Source organism: Leptonychotes weddellii, chromosome 5 (assembly GCF_054177405.1).
Source record: "Leptonychotes weddellii isolate Sample4059 chromosome 5, ASM5417740v2, whole genome shotgun sequence".
Lineage (NCBI taxonomy): Eukaryota > Metazoa > Chordata > Mammalia > Carnivora > Phocidae > Leptonychotes > Leptonychotes weddellii.
Window position 1 is genome coordinate 139,768,738 of NC_138373.1, and position 22,827 is coordinate 139,791,564.

Below are 22,827 nucleotides of genomic sequence, written 5' to 3' on the forward strand. Positions count from 1 at the left end.
AAACCTTGCTCTGGCTACCACTTCCCTACTCTATTTTAGGTTATCTTTACCTGTTTCCTAAGGCCATGAGAGACCCAGGAAGTCTTATATTATTCTTTTCCTGCAGCTCCCTGGCTGTGACCTTTCTAGTTTCCTTTCCTCTAAATGAACGCTACAGCCCTGATCCTGATGGGCAGTTCTCTAGTTTGGGCTCCAACCATATGTACTATGCTCCCTGGCAGTCCACAAGGGCAAGTGGGGTTCAGATCCTGCCCCATATAGGTTTCCCAGTGGTAGACTGGCGGATCCTGCTTTTCCCCACTTGTCTGAATGTGCGCGCGCGCGCGCGCGTGTGTGTGTGTGTGTGTGTGTAAGTGAGTGTGTATCTGGAATGCATAGGGTTCTTGCTATATAAAATTGCAAGTATATGTTTTAGCATATTTTTTTGAAAAATCAACGGCTCAACCCCTTAAAATATTTTGTTTTTACTGTTCAGAGTAGAATCTGTTAACCTTAAAAATAAAACAGCCAGTTATTTCACCAGCAAAATGGGTTTATTCAGTAATAACAGAGAATCGCAATTCAGGACATGCAAGCTACAGCAAAACCGTAGGTAAGCCCAGAGAACAAAGGAGAGGAATGCTTTTTTGTAGAGGAAAGGGAGCAGTTGGGAGGGGCTGTTATAAACAAAAAGTCCATTGGAGTGAACTGGGAGTTTGCAGTGTGGTGGCTTCTCATTGATTGAGTTGTGACAGTGTCTCACTGGCTGGGCTGCCGTGTCTAGGAGAAAATCTTCCCCCTGCTTCGCTAGTAAAGCATAGGCTTCCTCCTATTTGGCCCAGGGCTGGGCTGCAAAGAGTGGCATGGCATGAGAACTTCCCCTTCTGGCCTTGCAACTCCATTTAAATGAGGTTTCCTTTACTCAGTTTCACAAACCGAATACAAAATGGTATTTGCTCCAAAATTTCATTATTTCTGAGTTGTCAGTCTTTTTTTTTTTTTTTTTTTAAGATTTTATTTATTTATTTGAGAGAGAGAGAATGAGAGACAGAGAGCATGAGAAGGAGGAAGGTCAGAGGGAGAAGCAGACTCCCTGCCGAGCAGGGAGCCCGATGCAGGACTCGATCCCGGGACTCCAGGATCATGACCTGAGCTGAAGGCAGTTGCTTAACCAACTGAGCCACCCAGGCGCCCGAGTTGTCAGTCTTTTTATAACATGACAGAGGTCATGTTATTAAAAAAGTTATTTCAGTCTCATCTAAATAATTTCAAACTAATTCATATCTGAAATGTGTGTTATTTCATCTTTCATATCTTTAATCTCAGCTCGGACTATTGTTAAATTAGATATTTTTTCATTTAAGAAAGCAATTTCTTTCTCTCTTTGTAGTAAGTCAGCAACCAATCTCCCAATGCGTAGTGTTAAATCATTTACCAATGGTTCCAAACGGGAGAAGTCCTTCTTTAGATTATACACCTTTGGTTTTAGATCATTTGCAAAAGTCACTGTCTTCATAACTTTAGCTCTGTCACTTTCTAAGCTTAAAAACCTATCTGTGTGCTTGTTGAAATCATTCTTTAGCTCTGAAAGTATCTTCTTAACAGAGTTAATTCTTTGTGAATTTTCAGACGCTGTCTTTCGGAGCACGGCTGTTCGGTCAATGCTACTCGAGAGAAGATCACCTATGTTTTTTACTGTATCTTTTTCTACTTTTTCTATTTTATTTTCTAATTCTTGCGCAGAATCTGTCAATGATGTTACATCAGTTACTAAACCTGAAATACGTCGTATATCTGTTTTTACAGTTGTAATCTTGAGACCAACATCTTTTGCCATAGAAGTTGTACTTTGATCTACTTTTGTCACATCTTGAGAAAGAGTTGTCAAATTGTTGTTCAATATATTCTGTTTTTCAATTATCCTGTTGGACCAAGTTTTCACCTCATAAATTTCCTCCTGTAGACGCTTTAGATGAGCAATTATTTGAAAAGACTTCCACTGTTCCATGATAGCTTCAGACTTCTGACACTATAAGAAAATATAACACCATAATAATTAAATTGATTAAGAGCTTAATATATAAAATTCAAGTTGAATTTTGAACTATAACTTTACCATTCTGGAAAACATGGTAAAAGATGTATCAAGTGACTAATGATTAAGAAGGAAAACATGAAGGACATTTCATAAAATGTCACTGGAAAGAGCATTTTTCAGCTATTTTTATATTATCAGTCCTCTGTACAGGGGCAAAATGAGCTAAATGAGAGACAGTGAGGTATTTTTTCTTGCTGGAGAAGAGAGGAGGGAGCCTCCTCCAAATGAGCTTTGGTAGATTTGTGGGGGTCAAACAAGGCAACATAATTTTTGAAACACAAGTTTGTAGCTATTTCTAGTGCTAGACTGAAGGGACCAATGTTCAAGACTCCATGTGTATATGCTTTATTGTCCTATTACTTTTAAAGATTTTATCTTCAAGTAACCTCCACACCTAATGTGGGATTTGAATTTATAACCCAGAGATCAAGAGTCGCATGCTCTACTGACTGAGCCAGCCAGGTGCCCCTGTGTATTTCTCCATGAGACCCTGAATAATTCAATTAACTGATTCTTAAGTTCCTACTACGTTAGGCATACCAAGTGTGAGGGATATAAAGATGAGTACAGCTTGGGTTGTGACCTCAACTCAGTTTAGTAGTTTAGTAGAGAAGACAGATATGTAAAAAACAAAGCAATCAACAAAAAAAACTTATCTTCAAAATTCTAAAATCTTATGATTCCAAATACAAGTGGTTCTCAACTTTTGTATATTTCCATGCCATCCTCCTTAATTGTCCACCTGTAAATTGTCATTTTGGTTTAACCTGGATACATTAGTTGATGAACATTTTTTTTCCTCTTCCCATCCAACCCCTAGTTGATGAACATTTTGAGCCACACAACTACCTGACAGTATTTCTTTTTTTTTTTTTAAAGATTTTATTTATTTATTTGAGACAGAGAATGAGATAGAGCATGAGAGGGTCAGAGGGAGAAGCAGACTCCCTGCCGAGCAGGGAGCCCGATGTGGGACTCGATCCCGGGACTCCAGGATCATGACCTGAGCCGAAGGCAGTCGCCCAACCAACTGAGCCACCCAGGCGCCCTACCTGACAGTATTTCAAGTTATTTTCATTGTTTGTGGTAATGTTTGTGTGCACATGTGAGTGTGTGTCTGTGTTTAAATAGCAGTGTCAGAGAAGTTGAATATTTTGTTGTTTTTGAATATTTAAAATATTTTGCAAGTTTTTATTTAAATTCTAGTTAGTTAACCTTTCACAACGTGGCCATTTTCCTCCCTCTAGATGTGCAGTTTGTTCTCTCAGCGTTCAGAATGATTTGATATTTATCTGGCTGTGTTCCAGGGATGAGGTAAGCATAGGGTCCCCCTACTACTCCACTATCTTAATTCCTCCTCCCAAATATTTGAACTTTTATTGCATTGTGTCATCAGTTAATAAAATTAAGAGGGAAAGGAAAAAAATTAAAGTGTGGATTATAGTGATAATAGTATATATATATGAGATAAAATCTCATAATACAAAACTGAAAATTATAACAGGAATTGTCAGGTAAAACTAGTAAACTTCAATCAGAAGATTAACTGAAGACTGTGGATTGTGTGCTCAGCTACGGAGGAAAAAAAAATTAAAGGACATATGTAAAATATATTGTCAAAGCCTATGTTGAAAGACAGATATACATAGTGATTACACCGAAAGAGGGGGTCTGCTTCATAATGTGTAAGTCAGTCATATGACTTTCACACATTTCACTTTCAACTCATTTTTCAGGAAAGCATTGTTTTATTATTTATTTACTTATTTATTTTAAAGATTTTATTTATTTATTTTTTCCTTTAAGATTTTATTTATTCATTTGAGACACAGATACAGAGAGAGAGCATGAGCAGGGGGAGAGACAGAGAGAGAGGGAGAAGCAGGCTACCCGCTGAGCCAGAAGCCAGATGCGGGGCTCGATCCCAGGACCCTGGGATCAGGACCTGAGCTGAAGGCAGATGCTTAACCATCTGAGCCACCCAGGTGCCCCTATTTATTTATTTTAGAGGGGGGAGGAGGGCAGAGGGAGAGGAAGAAAAAGTCTTTTTAAAAAAATTTTTTTATTGTTATGTTTAATCACCATACATTACATCATTAGTTTTTGATGTAGTGTTCCATGATTCATTGTGCATAACACCCAGTGCTCCATGCAATACGTGGCCTCTTTAATACCCATCACCAGGCTAACCCATCCTCCCACCCCCTCCCCTCTAGAACCCTCAGTTTGTTTTTCAGAGTCCATCGTCTCTCATGGTTCGTCTCCCCCTCCGATTTCCCCCCCTTCATAGAAAGAAAGAGTCTTAAGCAGACTCCACTGAGTGCAGAGCGGGAAGCAGGGCTTGATCCTACGCCCCTGAGATCACGACCTGAGCTGAAAACCAAGAGTCAGATGTTTAACCAACTATGTCACCCAGGAACCCTGGAAAGCATTGTTTTAAAGTGGAGATTGTCTATAACTGTGTACTAATAATCAAAACTAGTTGGATCCTCCGTTTATAAGGATATATCAAGAGGATATAAAACTAAGTGAAATAAGTCAGAGAAAGACAAATACCATATGATTTCACTCATATGTGGAATTTAAGAAACAAGACAAAGAGAAAAAAAGAGAGAAAAAGAACCAAACTCTTAAATATAGAGAACAAACTGGTGGTTGCCAGAGGGGAGGTGGTTGGGTGGGGATGGGTGAAACAGGTGAAGGGGATTAATCATGATGAGCACTGAATAATGCATAGAACTGTTGAATCATTATATTGTACACCTGAAACTAATACAACACGGTGTGTTAATTATATATGAATTAAAAAAACCAAAATTTTGTTTTTAGAAAACCCTAAGCAACTAATTGGATCCAACAATGTTTACTGGGCCTGTATGTGCTAGTATGATCAAGAACAGTCTCTGCTTTTAAGGAGTTTGTAGTTTAGTTTGGGAATAAATACATTATTTGAAATAAGAAAACAAATGGGCGCCTGGGTGGCTCAGTCAGTTAAGCGTCTGACTCTTGATTTTGGCTCAGGTCATGATCTCTGGGTCCTGGGATTGAGCCCCAAAGTTAGGCTCTGTGCTCAGTGGGGAGTCTGCTTGAGGATGCTTTCTCCTTTTCCCTTTGCCCCTCCCCCCACTCATACTCTCTCTCAAATAAATAAATCTTAAAAAATAAATAAATAAAATCAGAAAACAAGGAATTAATATGCAGGCTGAAAACCAGTTTTACAAAATAAGATCTACAATTTCATCTAAAGACATCAAGTTTTATTTCTAAAATAATTGTGTATTTCAATGTTTTTTATGAATTACCGTTATAAAATTGCATTTGCCTGGTTTATTGAGCTAATCTTTTGAGATTATTTTGATAACATTAACATGGTTTTATATAATGCAAATAAAAATTTAATGTGTTCAGAATATTATTTTAATGACAGCTTAAAAAAGGAGTAACAATATAGCTGCAAAAAAATGACAAGCTGAAATGAAGCAGAACAGTTATCTCAAAGTAGTAATTCCTTCTCTTTCCCCATTATATATGTTTGATTCCAAAATATATTTTAGGATTTTTCTTCTCAGGTTTATGCTACATTAATTATTGGTGGGGGGAGGTGGCCCCAAATGTTTTTTGGTAGAGAAGTTAGACTGTTAAAATGTTATTATGGGTATGACATTAAAGAGTAACCACAGGGGTGCCTGGGTGGCTCACTTGGTTAAGTTTCTGACTTTGGATCAGGTCAGGTCATGGGTCCTGGGATTAAGCCCTACAGCGGGGCTACCCACTCAGCTGGAAGTCTGCTTATCCCTCTTTCTCTACCCCTCCCCCACTAGCACGCACGCAATAATAAATAGAAAAAAAAGAGTAACCACAAACAGGAAAGAAATCAAGTAGTGATTTCAAAAGCATGTTTTATTTTTAAGGGAAAGGTTTTGCAAGTGTATTTGTTGAAACAGAGACTCCAAAGGGTGAAGGAAGTAGATGGCTTATTTCATCTAATTCACTATTAGGTTATTGTTTATTTTTATTTATTTATTTATTTTTAAAGATTTTATTTATTTGACAGAGAGAGACACAGCGAGAGAGGGAACACAAGCAGGGGGAGTGGGAGAGGGAGAAGCAGGCTCCCCGCAGAGCAGGGAGCCCGATGTGGGACTCGATCCCAGGACTCTGGGATCATGACCTGAGCTGAAGGCAGTCGCTTAACCAACTGAGCCACCCAGGCACCCCTAGGTTATTGTTTATTAATGTATCTACTCTGGTAGAGTAAATGTAGCCTAACAGTATTACACAGTTAAGACTCCTCAGAAAGAACTTACTTTATTCTTAGAAGGATCAGATCATTAAGAAACAGCTAGTAAGGCTCTCTGTTTCACTTGGTAGCTTAAAAGCAATTTATCATGAACTTGTATTGATATTTACTAAAATATTTATGAATATAGTGTAGGAATAGTCTTGAAATTGTTTCACGAAATACTATTTTTTAAAAAAGATTTTATTTTATTTTTTAAAATTTTATTTATTTATTTGAGAGAGAGAGAGCAGGAACACAAGCAGGGGGAGTGGGAGACGGAGAAGCAAGCTTCCCACCGAGCAGGGAGCCCGATGTGGGGCTCGCATGACACAACCCGAAGGCAGATGCTTAACGACTGAGCCACCCAGGCACCCCTAAAAAAGATTTTATTTATTTGACACAGAGAGAGAGCACAAGCAGGGGGAGCAGCAGAGGGAGAGGGAGAAGCAAGCAAGCTCCCTGCTGAGCAGGGAGCCCAAAGTGGGGCTCAATCTCAGGACCCTGGGATCATGACCTGAGCCGAAGGCAGATATTTAACTGACTGAGACACCCAGGCGCCCCTCACGGAATTATTTTTAAAAATTACTTAGGGCTTGTTTAAACTATTTGCCTAGAATGGACAGAAGTGTTGGAGAGTCCACCCATAGCTCAAAAGATTTTTACTAAATTCCTATCATTTATACAAGGTATTAAGCTAGATGCTGCCCTATAATATTAAATATTGCTGGGTCTACAAGTAGAACAACATGGTTCAAGGGAATGATTTCTGGATCCAACTGGCTTTCCAAAAACTTTGCTAAAGGTTCTTTGATCTTTGTAACTAAAGGACCTGGAAATTTTATTAATCTCTGAAATTAAAAACCATATAAAGCCAGAAGGGGTCTTAGAGAGTTTTTGATACCATTTCCTCATTTTACAAATTAAAATACTGAGCCCCAAGATAAAATGCCCAAGAACACACAGTGGCAAAGCCTAGATTAGAAGATTCTGGTCTAAGGCTCTTTCTCCACCACTGCTTTCCCACCATTCCCTAAACATTTATTGGTTCCTTCTTATGCCCAAGCCCCAAATAATTTTAGGTCATAGTTAGAACTTTTGGGTGACTTACAGTCTTGTTTAATGGTAACATGGTAGTGGACACATTTGGCTGAATTACAGTTTTTTTAATTCTCAAGATGGTTCTATTGATGGTGGATTTCTTGTGATTTTCTCCCCCTAGTTGAATAGTAGCAGATTGCATTGTATAGTGGGAGGTCAGTGGCCTCTGGAGTTGGACAGACAGCACTGTGATTGCAAGTTTCCTAACCTTGCTAAGCCTCAATTTCCTCATTTTTTTTTTAAGGGGGAGGGGCGGGGGTCAGGCTTTAAGTTCTTTCTTTTTTTTTTTTTTAAATTTTATTTATTTATTTTGACAGAGGGAACATAAGCAGGGGGAGTGGGAGAGGGAGAAGCAGGCTTCCCGCTGAGCAGGGAGCCCAATGCGGGGCTCGATCCCAAGACCCTGGGATCATGACCTGAGCTGAAGGCAGACACTTAACGACTGAGCCATCCAGGCGCCCCTCAATTTCCTCATTTTTTAAAATGGGTGTCATGGCTAGCAAAGTTGTAGTGTGAAGCAGGGATACTACAGGTCATTGTAGGTACTCAATACACAGAGCTGTTACTGTGATGATGATGAATGCAGACTTCCTAGCAATGTTTCACACATAATAGGCTCCAATGCTAATTCTCTCCTCCCCGTCTGTGAAAGCTGGGATGGAGCATTTCGATTTGTATTAAATTAATAGTTCATAGCTGAACTGAAAAAAACAGACGCTGGGTAAATTTGCAGAGCTTTTGCCAACTGTGCACCTAAGTATATAGAGAAATGAATCTTTTTTCATGTGCTTGGTGAATTTGCAGCATCATTTTTTGAAATTTTTTTTATAATCATCATTAATGACATATTAAGCTTTGATGAAGATTATAGATTCATAGAAAGGTCTGTAATCAGGTTGAGATTAAAAATAATGCCATTAACTTTGTATCTTACTAGTTTTCTATGAAACCATAAGGCTAATAAATCAACATTTTTTATTATAAAATATAAAAATACACTTAGTCAACAGCTTCTAATCATTAGGCAAAATTTAAGGAAATATTACTATAAATATATTTTTAAACTTTGCATCCAAAAGTTAAAAAAAATTAGGTGTTTATTTTGTAAAAGTGATTTATTTATACTAAATTTAAAATATGGAGCCAGTAGTACTCTATCAGAAAATAATTGATATATTATCAATTACAAAGATACAAAAATGTGTCTTAGAATACGGTAATCTTCCTTAAAGGAAAGACTAACAATGTAATTTAATATTTGATACACAGGGAAGTTTTTGAAATTTCAAGTATCTGTGTTATATAAATGAATGTAAGAAAGAGAGGAAGACAAATTAGGTACATCTAAATCTGCCTACTGACAATTTTTTATAGGAAAACCTCTGAGTAAAGGAAAATATACGCATGTACATAATATGTATATACATATACACAATAGTTTTCTCATGAAATACTTGTAGAAGGGTAGTTTTTGTTTCCCTTGTAACTGTCACTATAGAACACAGTGGTCACCTGGTTTCCATTTATTTTCTGTAGCGACTACTATGGTATATACAAGTTAATAATAATGTTGTATCAAATCTGGTGATAGGCCAAACAAACTACAAGAGATCACATCTGCCATGACGGGATGGAGGTTGAAACAACAAAGTTCTAGTGAACTTTAGAATCTATTTTATTAGCATTAAAACAAAGACAAACAAATACAATTTTGTCAGTGCACACAGACAAGAACTTAGACATTCAGACGTCAAGGAATTTAATGTTAAGATTCCAGAAATTAATGATATGCTCTTTAATAGTAGCATTCTTTCAGGCTTATTTTTATTACCCATGGCTGTCTACCAGAGGCCCGCCTAACCCAAAAGTAGAACTTGTTTGGGATTTTTCAAAAAATGTGCAAATTTACATAATAAAACTACCTGACTACAATTGACTGCTTTCAAGTTCTTTGTGTTTAATTCCACTGATATTACATTATAAAACTGGGACTACAGTTGGTTATTGGCAAGAAGACACAAGTAGGAACAGTACTTCCATATGCGGTTGACTCAGTTTTCAACACCAAGCTTGGACACTCTTGATACATCAGTTACCAATAAAAGTTTTATGTGTTTCCCGACCCTGCACATTTCCAATTATCATTATTGGAAAAATCTGACTAGATCTCCCCTTAATCACATCTCAGTATGTCCACATCTTATTCCTTATGACTTCATTATATGATTTAGAGTAAAATCAAATCATCATGTAAAACAAATTTGGCTGGGTAATTAGTTTGGGAACTCTTTAAAACAATGACATATGTTTAATTACCACAGTTATCATAATTTTTCAATATGCTGCTTTTTCCTCTTTGAAATAGGCCACAGGTGTATTGGTATTTTTTTACTGTAGATAGAATAATTTATCTAGGGATCATGTATCTAGCAAACTCAAGAGTTTGTAACACAGTTAGAACCTTAAAAAAAAAAGCCCAGGTATACAAAGATATTCCAAAAGTCCATACTTCATACATAATTCATAGGTAAAACTTTCAATAAGAACATATTTAGTCCTTTTTTTTTAATTAAAAAAATGTTTAAAGTAATCTCTATGCTCAACATGGGGCTCAAACTCATGACTGCGAAATCAAGAGTCAGGCACACCCATATTTACTCATATTTAAAAATTCTTACAAGTATCTGTAATACACTTTAGAACCTTAATAAAAAGTAAAAATGTTTCCCAGGCTCCACAGTTTTCAAAAAGTACGTATTGATTCACAGCAAAGCACCTCATGCTTTCCTTTGGTAATGTTATTTTTCATTTTAGACAAAATTCCTATGAACTTGGTGGTCTGGATCTTAGCCTGCAGTAAATTACAAAGTAAGTGCAGAACTGGTTAGGCAGGCACAGTACCTACCAACCAACCTGACAGTAATGGGCCAATAGGTCACATCTTTAGGTGACAGAAAACGTCTAAGAAATAGACATAAGGTTTGAAAAAATAGCAAACCAGGTCGTTTTGTGAGAAGGGAAACCCTCCTCAATAGCTTCTAGAGGTGTTAACATATTTGGGTCCAATATAATAGGTGAAATTCATAATAATGTCCATTACTTATTAGAAAAAACATTTAAAATATTAAGTATATTGCTTTAAAAAGGTGGGGATATATTTTGGAAATATTTCTATTTAAAATGCCTAAAATGAAATAAATTTTATTGCTTAAACAGATAAGCTTTCATTATCTGGATAATCCATGTGTGTGGATATGTCACTTACTTGCCAGTAATGTAGGATAAAGTGAGGCATATCAAAATAACACAAAAACATGGAACTAATAAGTTTATATATAACAATATGGTCATCAGAATAAATGTGGTGCATTTAAAAGTCACTATCAATTCCTTTACTTTCTAGATTATATTCTTCTAAAGTGCCCTTTTCTCTTGTACTTGAATATACCATAAAATCATGAACTTTTCCTTTCAGAACATCCAGTTCATTTTGCATCTTTAATATGCTATTATCATACTGAATTCCTTCAAGGGTTTTCTGCATCTCCATTATTTCAGATACTGCTTTCAGCATATCATCTTCCATATTAAACATCTGAGTAGTTAAGTCTTCCATTTTTTTTTCTGTCCCTATCAGATCCTGAGAGACTCTGAGAACAGAACGAATAGCACTCTCAATTGTTGGCAAATGTGTCTTGCATTCTTCAACTTTGGGTTCATAGTTGGAAAGTTTATTAGCCAGGTCTTCATCTCTGGCAAAGAGAGCATGCTGTTCTTCTTCCAGCTTTTCCACTGCTTTTGTATCAGCGCCAAGCTGCTCCTCTACTCGTAGAAGATCCTCTTCTTCTTGTCTTTTTACTGTTCTAATATTTCTTAGTGTGCTTTCTTCCAAATCTTTTAGCCTTTCAGTGAGCAATTTTATTTCTTGTTCAGCTGAGTTAATTTGGACAGTAACTTGAGAATGTATGTGTTTTGATTCTGATTTGAAAATGTCTGTATTAACATTCATTTCTTCTAGGCTTCTTTTCCAGAAATCTGAAACATTCTGGAATTTCTCATTAAGACTTTGCATCTTTTGGGTGAGCAACTCTTCACTATTTTGGATGTCACGCATGATACTTTGGAGGCTGGATACTTCTTGCTCAAACTGGGTCACCAAAGACATGGATGATGTAGCTTCCTGCAGGATACTTTCAGTAGACTCAAGCTGCATTTGTAACACAAAACAATTCCCAAGGCTACTTAATAAGTTTTTTTTTTTAAGAGAGAGAGAGAGCATGAGTGAGCAAGGGGAGAGGGGCAAAGGGAGAGGGAGAGAGAGAGTCCATACTGGGCGTGGAGCCTGACATGGGGCTTGATCTCATGACCCTGAGATCATGACCTGAGCCAAAATCAAGAGTCGGACACTTAACCAACTGAGCCACCCTTAATAACTTTTATATTAGGGAAATACACTTTAATAAGCACAGGCCCAGTTCAAATTCTGAAGATGTCTAAAATATCCAAGTATATCAGAACCATAATGACAAAAACATTCATGACTTTAGTAGTTGTTTTAACAGATTTTAAAACAAATATAATAGATTAGCACTATGGGAGAAAAACACACACCTGAATTTATAAACCTAAATATTTGTACATTTTCATGGAGGGACATTCAAGAGAGAAATGTTGAAGAAGTCTGAAGTATATCACATTTCCTTGTTTTCTTACTCCAATGGAAAGCAACTTAGTTGTCATTCTTATAGTTATTTGGCTTTTTTAGAAACTATAACTGAGTTAATAAAATTTGTTAAGTTTCCTAAATTATCTGATTCTGGAAGAGTTTCTGCCTGAAAATTTCTTGACTGACCTCTTACAGGTAAGGTACCAGAAGCAGATCTTACAGATATAACAAAGGCAGAAATGAATAAAAGTCCAGTTTAGTGAGGTAACTCACATCAAATAGTAACATGTGCTAAGTATCTGTAAATTGTGGTAAGCTCCTGACATTTCCTCATATATGTCCAGAATACAGGAGGCTGTGGACCTCTTTTAGCTTATACTCACACACAGATAACAGTCTCAGAGACTACAGGAAGCCCTAGAATGATCGTTAACTTATTAAATGTTTGCAGCATTGTGTTGAAGGCATAATACTGTACAAGACATGGTTCTGCCCTTAAGCAGCTTAGTTTAACTGGGGAGAAAGCCAAGTCTACATGTGTTATGATGGGGAAGAGCTATGGAAGCACTTACATGGGGCACCCAAACCAGACTTCAAGGATCAAGGAAAATATTCTAGAAGTATTATCTAATATCTGCTTCTAGTTAACTTCTTTTCTAAATCATCCTACCACACTACAGCCAGATGAAGCTTTTAAAAACTGCTATGCACATCATGGTACGACATTAAAAAACCCACGATGTTTCCTAATACTTCTAGGATAAAGTCCCAAATTTATCTCTTTATATGCTATTTTTTCCTCGTTGCTTAGCTCAGTTCTGTCTTTCCTTCAAGGCTCAGAGCAGATCTCAGCTCCTCAGTGCAGCCTTCTTCCATAGCCCAAACTCCTGGAGCACCTATCGTGTTGTGTATTTGACACCTATTTGGCACTCAACACACAAAATTAGAGAAGTTTTGACCTTGTGCTAGCCACTAGATATGAAAATAGGGACATAATATAGTTCCTGGCTTCATAATTTGACAAAGGAGACAGCATTTTGGATCTTTTACATTACATATTCTGGAGTCCCACTAAGATTTATTGATTATCCTCTGTTCCATTATTAGGCACTAAGGATATAGAGATAAAGACAGAATGTTTGCTTAAAGAGCAGAAAAGGAGGCAAATTAATAACAACAAAAACTCACAAATTTACTATTTGTGTCATGATAGAATTAGTATGCAGAGAATGGATGCTCTGAGGAGAGATCAGTAGTCTGGAGCAGAATGAGGAAAGGCTTAGAAGTGACTCTGAAATCTGACTCTTGAACAGACTGATGTTACTAGTCAGGTGAGGATATGAGAGATTCTAAATTCCTTAGGGGAAGAGACCATGTCTTATGCCTTTTTGTAGCTCCCATATCTTAGGGTATAAAAAACATGTTTGTTGACATTTAGGAAGAAGAATGGCCTTAATCTTCTGGGCCCACCCCAACCAAGACCTGAAGCAATCCCAGGTGATAGAAACAATGTGTAACAGTACTAATATAATAAGCCACTGTGAAACCTTACTTAAAAATTATTTTTAGGGGTACCTGGCTGGCTCAGTCGATAGAGCATGCAACTCTTGATCTTTGGGGCTGTAAGTTTAAGCCCCACATTGGGTGTAGAGATTACTTAAAAATAAAATCTTTAAAAAAATTATCTTTAATGTACACATGTAGCTATTATACAAGATCCTTTAGAAATCAATTCTGAGAAATATTTGGACATCAGTAATACTGTTAAGTTTAATTGTCTTATTATCAGCTTTTTGAAGAGGTAAGCTTATCTTCATCTAAGGTAATTTCCTGTTTAGGCTGTTCACCAGAGCATCACTGTAATCTGGAGGCAGTATACCCCAGGAGACCCCAAATATAAGATCAGATCAACTTTTCAAAATAGTAAAGGTCTCAAGATTGAATCTGAAAATATATAGTGACTAGTATGCTACAATAATTTGCATTTAAGGGCTGTCAATATATCCTAAGTTTTTTCATTTTTTTTTAAAAAGAGCTTCATACCATAAATTTATTTCTGTTTAAAGTTTTCAAAAAGTTTGCATATTGTATCACATCTGAGCCTTATAAAAATCTTGTTATTCTCACTTAATAAATGATGAAACAGAGGCTAAGAGAAGTTATTTTTTCAAGTTCACACAGGTGTGATGAGAGCCCACATCTAGTTGTTTTCCCCTCCTACTGATTATGCTGGCCTTTAGGACCAGCTTTGCGAAAGGGCAGCTATTGTTGAATTAGTCCGAGGGAAGACTGGGAGAGAAAGAGCTTTGCAAAGACTAAATATTTCTTGGATAATGATGATATTTTAAAAATCTGCCTCAAAAAACATTTTAATTGCCACCAAATTTTTCATTTAAAAAGGATGTCTTTCTTCAAAATTTGTTTTCAATAGCTTTTAAGTATGTGGAGTTTCTATCTCCTGGGATTTATTTTTCTACAACTCTGTTCCCTCTGATTAGAGGAGCCCCTAACAAGTATAACCAGATTCCAACTTGAGCCCTATGTCAAAATACCATTATGCAGCATTATGTAGCTTCTTCCCAAGGCCCCTGGGCTCACCCTCTGTGGAATCCCCTGGCACGTGTGAGGGATGCATAATTTTCATCTATGGTTTTTCTCTTCTGGGGAATTGATTATATACTAATTCTCTGCATGAGGCCACAGGAACTCAGACCCTCTATTTAATTTTCCTGTTTTTGAAAATCCCTGCTCACCTTGGTGCCGAGCACAAATCCTTGTCTACCTTATGACATGAGTAAATGTTTAGTGAATGAATAAATGAACAAAGGAGGCATGTTTCCCAATGATAGCTTGGTTCCTGGTAGCCAGACAATTCCTGCATGATGCCTTATTGATTGCAGAAGCATGGTAGTTAAAAATTTGTTATGTCTCACATTTCTAAGAATTCCAGTAATAATGCATCTGCATTTGCAGCTTGAAGAAACACAACATACACATGGATTTTAATTTTCATTTGGCTACAAAATCAATATTTATTTTTAGGTTAGTCATTCTTATATGCAGAAGTATACAAATTTACCAACTAGAAAGTAAAGGAAAAAAAAAACCTGATAGTCTTTGCCTAGCAAGTGCTGTTCCTATTCTAATTTTATACGTAAAGACCAATCATATTTTCAGTGCTCTAGACATTTGATATTTAAATAGAAAATTGGAGTCATATCATTATAAACAGTAACATTTGCTATATTAAAACAACCCTGTCGTTTCAAAATAATCTGAGTCTAAATTGGATTGAAGGGAGAAATGTACAAAACCAGTGAGAGTTAAAACAGTAATCGTCTAACAGGCAGGAAAAAGGAAGTTATAAACTGGGGTAGAAGGATGGTAGAAGGGAAGAAAAATGGGAAAATCTACCCAAATAAGCCAATTAATAATTAATTACCTTTTCTGAAATTAAACTGATTTTACTTTGAAGTCCTTGGAACTTGTTCGTTTCTATTTTCAGTAACTGGTATTGGCTTTCCACCTTTGCAAACTTTTCCGACTGCTGAAATACAAACCTGGAAAGAAAAAAAAAATCACTACCTCCTAATTCATATCCATTTAAGTTTGAATTGTAAAGGAACATTTTATAATTTTAATAAGGACAACATAAATTCTGGTATGAGTAGTGACAGCTTTTAGTAGTTTATTTCAACAAATTAATAGAAAGTGAAACTCTATCCTGTTCAAGTCCCAGTCCAGTGAGTGAGATGGTATGATAGTTGTATGCACAAGAAATATTTTGGAGGAAGAAATGACGAGTTATCTAGAATAAAATATGGGATCTCTACTATTTTTCTCAAGGCCATATTTGGGCAATATCTAGAAAATAAGTGTTTTCATACTGAAATGTAGAAGGCAAGAGTTACCCATATAAAAAGTATTTTTAAATTAAAATGTAGGAGAGAAATAAAGCAGTGGAATGGAAGAGAGAGATGAGGACTAGAAGTTGAAAAATAACAAGTCAAAACTACGAAAACAGGAGTCATTGTCAAAGTGGCAACAGAACACACATGCAATGCTGGCTGTATAATCTCTACAATTGGTTATACTCAATATACGAGTCATATGGGTGTACTTTATTTTTTTCATATAGGTGTACTTTAGATGCCACTCTAAAATTGGAGTATATTCTTCATCCGATAAGTAGTAAAGGTTGTAGAAGCATAAAAAAGTTATCCCAATCTTAAAAACAATAAATAGACTTTCGTTTGTATAGGACATGACATAAGCAAATGCAAAAGAAATGCTTTGGATCTAATACGATTTTGGTTCATCTACTTTTTAAAAAATTTTTATTTATTTGGGAGAGAGACAGACAGAGAGAGCATGAGCAGGGGAGAGAGGCAGAGGCAGAGCCAGAGGGAGAAGCAGAGGCAGAGGGAGAAGCAGAGGCAGAGGCAGAGGGAGAAGCAGACTCCCTGCTGAGCCAGGAGCTTGACATGGGGCTCCATCCCAGGACCCTGGGATCATGACCCAAGCTGAAGGCAGATGCTTAACTGAGCCACCCAGGTGCCCCTTGGTTCATCTACTTTTTTTTTTTTTTAAGATTTTATTTATTTATTTGACACAGAGAGAGAGCACAAGCAGGGGGAGCGGCAGGCAGAGGGAGAAGCAGACTCCCCGCTGAGCGGGGAGCCCGATGCTGGACTCGATCCCAGGACCCTGGGATCATGACCTGAGCCGAAGGCAGATGCTTAACCGACTGAGCCACCCAGGCGCCTGGTTCATGTACTTTTGACTCAATTCTTTGGGCTCAGAAAAAGCAGCAGTTGAAATTCTTCGTGTATTTATTGAGTCATCAAAAAGTGGTGGGGCAGAACCCTAAGAAGAGAGTGCTTAAATCATAGTACATAGACCAGTGGTTCAAAAGCTTTGCTGCATATTGGAGTCACTTGTCTGCTTTTAAAATAAAGTCTAGTGCCTGGGTCCCACCCACAGAAATTCTGACTTATGTGGTTTAGGATGTGATTTGGATATTGGAAATCTTAAAAGCTCCCCAGATTATCTGAGTACTCAGTCAAGCTGAGAAGCACTAATTGATAGTGTTTTATGAAACTGACTTCCACTGAAAGACAAACATTTAAAGATCGCAAAACTCAAAGGAGAAATCAAAGACTTCTAAGCTTTGTTTATCATTGCAAATGATGCTTCAAATTCATAAATGTTATTAAGCTAACTTGCTATAAAACTGTCCAAAACTAAAAAGGACTTTTTGCTTTTTAAACGTTTACAATATTGGATAAAATAAGTTTTGTTTTTTTTTTTAAGATTTTATTTTTGACAGAGAGAGAGTGTACAAGCAGAGGAAGCAGCAGGCAGAGGGAGAGGGAGAAGCAGGCTCCCCGCCGAGCAGGAGCCCGATGTGGGGCTCGACCCCAGGACCCTGGGATCATGACCCGAGCTGAAGGCAGATGCCCAACCGTCTGAACCACCCAGGCGCCCCGGATAATATAAGTTTTTTTAAAAAATATTTTATGTATTTATTTTAGAGATAGAGAGCCTGAGTGGGGGAAGGATCAGAGAGACAGGGAGAAGCAGACTCCTAGCTGAGCGCGAAGCCCAACATGGGGCTTGATCCCATGACCCTAAGATCATGACCTGAGCCGAAATCAAGAATCAGACGCCTAAACGACTGAGCCAGGCGGCCCATAAAATAAGTTTCTTTTGATGATGGCTAGTGTCTGTCCTATGAGATAACAGTGAATTAAGTAAGCCCAGGTTACATAACTAGCATAGATTGACTTTTCTCCTATGTGCTAATATGACTTTTAAATAACATTTCTGGTTATTAGAAAATGCCATTATTCTAATTTTCAAAGATGAATGTGTAAACTTAATTCTTTTTTATATTGGCTGTTTCATTCTTGGATTTTAAGAGATTCTTTTCAGAGTATAGGCTTATCTGAGATCATCAGACAGAAACCAAGGATGTCGAACACCCTAAAGAAAGAAGTCTAATTTCAGAGATTAGTTTTATCACTCATTACTCCAGTGTTACCTCTGGGATTTATCCTGTAGATCAGAATGTTTATTCAGAATAAAACTGTTATTATAAGAGTCTTTTTGTAAAGGTTGATCCACTACTATAACACATTATAGCACTTTCCATTTTATTAAATATTTTAATGTCTATTTCTGGACTTTTCTTCAAAATTCAAATAGTAAGCAAAACCTTGACCTTGAAGAAAACTATGTCATGCTAGTGCAAATATCATCTCTGATGATAATTTGTAGGTTTTTTTCATGGTTAGCTTCTCAACAAAATAAAAAAAAAGATTCACCATTACTACATATGAATAATAAGAAAAATATATAAGAAAAAACAAGCATAGAGGTGCCTGGGTGGCTTAGTTGGTTAAGCGTCTGCCTTCGGCTCAGGTCATGATCCCAGGGTCCTGAGATAGAGCCCTACGTGGTCAGGCTCTCTGCTCAGTGGGGAGCCTGCTTCTCCCCTTCCCTCTCCCTCTCTCTCTGCCTGCTTGTGCTCACTCTCTCTGTCAAATAAATAAATAAAATCTTAAAAAAAAAAAAAGAAAAAACAAGCATAAAGTTGACTCTGTGCTAGTAATGAAAAAAATGAAAAGCAGTTTGTATGTGCTGAATTAAAACACATTCATTTTATTTTTCACTTAGATGTGCCAGGCACCATTCTAAAATGATTTGTAAATATTAACTCTGTTAACATTAAGGAAGAGGATGATTTTCTAGAAGTCAATGTTGACAGAAGGTAACTTCATTCCTGAAAAACTAAATTTTTTGAAATTGGCATCCAGGTTAGTGTCCGAAGTGCTTTGTTCCCTTTTTATGAGTCAGAGGTGTATATATATATATACATTTTTTTTTTAAGTAGGTTCCACACCCAGCATGGAGCCCAACATGGGGCCTAAACTCACAACTCTGAGATTGAGACCAGAGCTGAGATTAAAAGTCAGATGTGGGGTGCCTCGGTGGCTCAGTCGGTTAAGCATCTGCCTTCAGCTCAGGTCATGATCCCAGCGTCCTGGGATCAAGTCCCGCATCAGGCTCATTGCTCAGTGGGGAGCCTGCTTCTCTCTCTGCCTGCTGTTCCCCCTGCTTGTGTTCCCTCTCTCTGACAAATAAGTGAATAAAATCTAAAAATAAAAAAGTTAGATGTTTAACCAATCAGAGGCATATTCTAACAGAAGTTAAAGGCCCCCTTATTCCCTGTCTTCCTCAGTTTAGATGAGACAGACAGGGTCTGCTAAGGGCTATAGCTTCTAGTTAGAAAAGGACTATAAATAGTTCTGGACTAGGGATTTTTATTTCTAGGGTTTTGGCCTCTTAGATTAGTATCAAATGGAGGTAGCATATCATACTGGGTAAGAGTACGGAACTGAGCAACTTTGGCTTTGCCATTTACTAGCTGTATAATCATCTTGGGCAAGTTATTTATCTTTGCTATAGTTTCCTCATCTGTAAAGTGGGAATAATAATAATACTTCATAGAGTTGTTGTAGAGATTAAATAGGTTCAAATTTATGCAGTTAGGGTACCACACATCAGTTACTCTTTTTAAGTACCTTGGCCATTTCTTTCAGACTGCTTTGTGCAGCTGCTTTTCCATCCCTCTATAGTTCGTTCCAAACCTATAGTGGTATAAAGGATCAGGTTTTCCTCCTGCTTACACCTGATGGAAGCCCCAGGCCTGTCCACCTTTGAAACCAGTGTTGAGCTTATAGCAAATCAAGGATGGAATGGACAGATTAGACCACTTACAATTCAGAGCCCAACTTGGGGCTTGATCCCACAACCCTGAGATCATGACATAAGCTGAAATCAAGAGTTGGACGCTTAATTGACAACCACCCAGGCGCCCCCATAGATTTGTATTAGTGTTTTCCCAGAACAGTAACTAAATTATTGAAAAGCTGAACATTCTGTGATGTAATTTATCTCTTATGAATATCAATCTTTGGATAATTGAGAATTAGTAAATTTAATAACTAAAACCAGTTTACTACGTTCCAGAGAGAAGCAACATATACAGACGATCTTCAACTTACAATGGTTTGACTTAGATTTTTGACTTTATGATGGTATGTAAGTGATAGGAGCTCAGTAGAAACTGTACTTTGAATTTTGACCTTTTCCTAGAGTAGCAGTGAGATCCTGATCCTCTTCTTGGTCGGATCCTCTCCCCTGATGCTGGGCAGTGCCTGCAGCAGCAGCTCCCTGTGATTAAGTGACCATGATTCACTTATAACCAATCTGTACCTATACAAGCATTGTTTTTTTACTTTCAGTACAGTATTCAGTAAATTACGTAAGATATTCAATACTTTCTTGTAAAATAGGCTTGTTAGATGACTTCGCTCAACTGTCTGCTAATGTTAAGTGTTCTGAACACATTTAAGATAGGTTAGGCTAAGCTATGATGTTTGGTAGATGAGGTGTATTAAATGCATTTTTGACTTATGATATTTTCAGCTTACAATGGGTTTACTGGGAAGTAACCCCATCCTAAGTCAAGGAAGATCTGTATCTTTTAGCCTACTAGCTCTATTACTGAGTAACTTTCTCAGTATAAAAGGGTTTTTATTTCCCTAACGAAGGTCATGCATTTTAAGACATAAGAGCAGTTTATTTACAAGAGTAAATTTATTAAAAAGGGTAAATTCATTCTTTTAAGATCAAAATCAAAATATTACATAAACAAAATGCCATATTACTAACATGAACATCCTTTTTTTGAAGAGAACATTTATTTTTTAAAGATTTTTATTTATTTGACAGAGAGAGAGCACAAGCAGGGGGAGCAGCAGGCAGAGGGAGAAGGAGAAGCAGGCTCCCAGCTGAGCAGGAAGCCTGACGTGGGGCTCCATCCCAGAACCCTGGGATCATGACCTGAGCCGAAGGCAGATCCCTAACAACTGAGCCACCCAGGCATCCCTTGAAGAGAACATTTAATAACATCTACTTTATTGTAACAAATGTTTTATTAATTTCAACTCAGGATGAGTTACCAGTAGAGTATAATTCAAAATTTATTACAATCAAAAATGGTCTACACTAAAGGAAGTCCAGGGTCCCTCCTCTATTACTCTTGAAGATGAATAACTATCTTCTAAATACTTTAAAAATCGGTGAAAAGTGGAGGGAAATTCTAATTTAAAGCATGAGTCTTGTTATTAAGATGAAATAGGTTATTCCTAAAGAAAATGATTGGGGAAAATAAAATTACTAAGTTGGTTTTAAGGTTTTTTCTTTCTTTCTTTTTTTAAAGATTTTATTTTTGAGAGAGAGAGAGAGCCCGCGAGCGAAAGCACAACCGGGGCGATGGACCAGGGAGCCCACGCAGGCCTCCATCCCAGGACCCCAGGATCATGACCTGAGCTGAAGGCAGACGCTTGACTGACTGAGGCACCAGGCACCCCTTAAGGTTATTTCTAATACTAATTTTTTTTTCTATAACAACAATGTATTGTTATTTGCTTGGTTTAAAATTTGGTTTAAAAACTATGGATGTTCAGCTTTAGGTGAACACAAATGCTACACTTTTGTCATTTTACAGTACTAAAATTCAATCTGTAACTTAGGAAGACACTTTAAATTCATAACGCATGAACGAGGATGGAAATACGAGAAATCCTCAAACTCTGATATTGTCATACTGAGATATGCCCTGAGATCATACCGAATTATTTAAAGACTGCCAACGTTGCCATTAGGCATTTATGGGGTGAGGGTGGGGCAACTGTGTCCATGGCAAATGTGCAGCGGACAGGAAATGGGTTACGAAAACGGAAAAGCTTCAGACGTGTAGCAGGCGCTTAATAAAGTTTGGTCAAATCCCCATCTCTTAAGAAATGGCTGACTCGTTCCCAGATCTGAGTCTCAACTCCAGTTGAGTGATCGGGACACACTACTAATACAAAAGAAAAATGAGTTGTAAGAAAGAGCGAAAAAAAAAAAAAAGGGGCTGTCCCTTTTTTGGGGTCAAGGCAGAGGAACAGAAGCCGCAGGTCTGGGGTTGGGAGGTTAGCGGGATGCCGAGCCGGGCGAGGCCCGGAGAAGAGCGGGGCGACCGCGGGAGGCCGGACACAGGACCCGGGCGGCCTCGCGTTCACTTACCAGGCCAGGCCCAGGCACGTCCCCAGCGACAGCAGGCTCACGCCGGTCCGGGGGTCCACCCAGCCCCCGCCTCCACCGCCCCGGGCCTCGGGGCTCTTCCCGCCGTCGCTCCGCTTCCCCGGCTCCGAGGGGGCTCCCTTGGGTCCCGACTTCTTCCGGCTCTTCACCTCCGACATGTCTGAGGACGCGACAAGCCCCGGGCGCCTTCTTCACCCTGGGGGGTCGGGACTGGGCCTCCTCAGCCTCCGCGGGACGCCTCAGCGGTGACCGCGCCCCCTCCTGGACTTGGCACCGCCCACAAACTTGCCCCCTCTTCTCCCGGCCGTTCTCACTGCTTCAGAGCGTCCCCCAGCCACCCGCCCTCTAGTTCCTCCAGCAGAGGCACCTGGCGAACCTCCTTTCCCTTTCCATTAAAGCCGCAAACTTGAGGAAATCGTGGCTTCCCGGCGCGCGCGGATCGCCGGGCAGCGAGGAGGCGGGGAAAGGTAGCGCGCGCCACGTGGAGCGCGCCGCCGCCTGGGTCCTCTGTCCTCGGAAAGAGGCGCGCCCCCGTGGCTTAGCCCCGCC

The 22,827-nt window shown here is 38.3% G+C and overlaps 1 protein-coding gene across 2 annotated transcripts; it reads right to left on the reverse strand.

The window, feature by feature from the left end:
* Positions 1-511: 511 nt before the first annotated feature.
* On the reverse strand, positions 512-22,790 carry IKBIP (IKBKB interacting protein). 2 transcript variants are annotated; one of them, XM_031024614.2, is made up of 3 exons: positions 22,261-22,789; positions 15,566-15,683; positions 512-2,008 (listed from the first exon to the last, which is right to left on the reverse strand). In XM_031024614.2, the coding sequence occupies exons 1-3, from the start codon at positions 22,434-22,436 to the stop codon at positions 1,253-1,255; spliced, it is 1,050 nt and encodes a 349-aa protein (XP_030880474.1). In that variant the 5' UTR covers positions 22,437-22,789; the 3' UTR covers positions 512-1,252. The 2 variants fall into 2 exon arrangements, with proteins under 2 accessions (XP_030880474.1, XP_006730218.1); XM_006730155.3 differs by lacking the exon at positions 512-2,008 and adding an exon at positions 9,115-11,664 and having other exon boundaries at positions 22,261-22,790.
* Positions 22,791-22,827: the final 37 nt, after the last annotated feature.

Coding starts and splice junctions, on each gene's coding strand:
- IKBIP (XM_006730155.3), bottom strand. CDS start 22,436: ATGTCGGAGGTGAAGAGCCGGAAGAAGTCGGGACCCAAGGGAGCCCCC. Junction 15,684..22,260: donor ACGTGCCTGGGCCTGGCCTG/GTAAGTGAACGC, acceptor TTTTCTTTCCAG/GTTTGTATTTCAGCAGTCGG. Junction 11,665..15,565: donor TCAGTTTAATTTCAGAAAAG/GTAATTAATTAT, acceptor TTACAAATGCAG/CTTGAGTCTACTGAAAGTAT.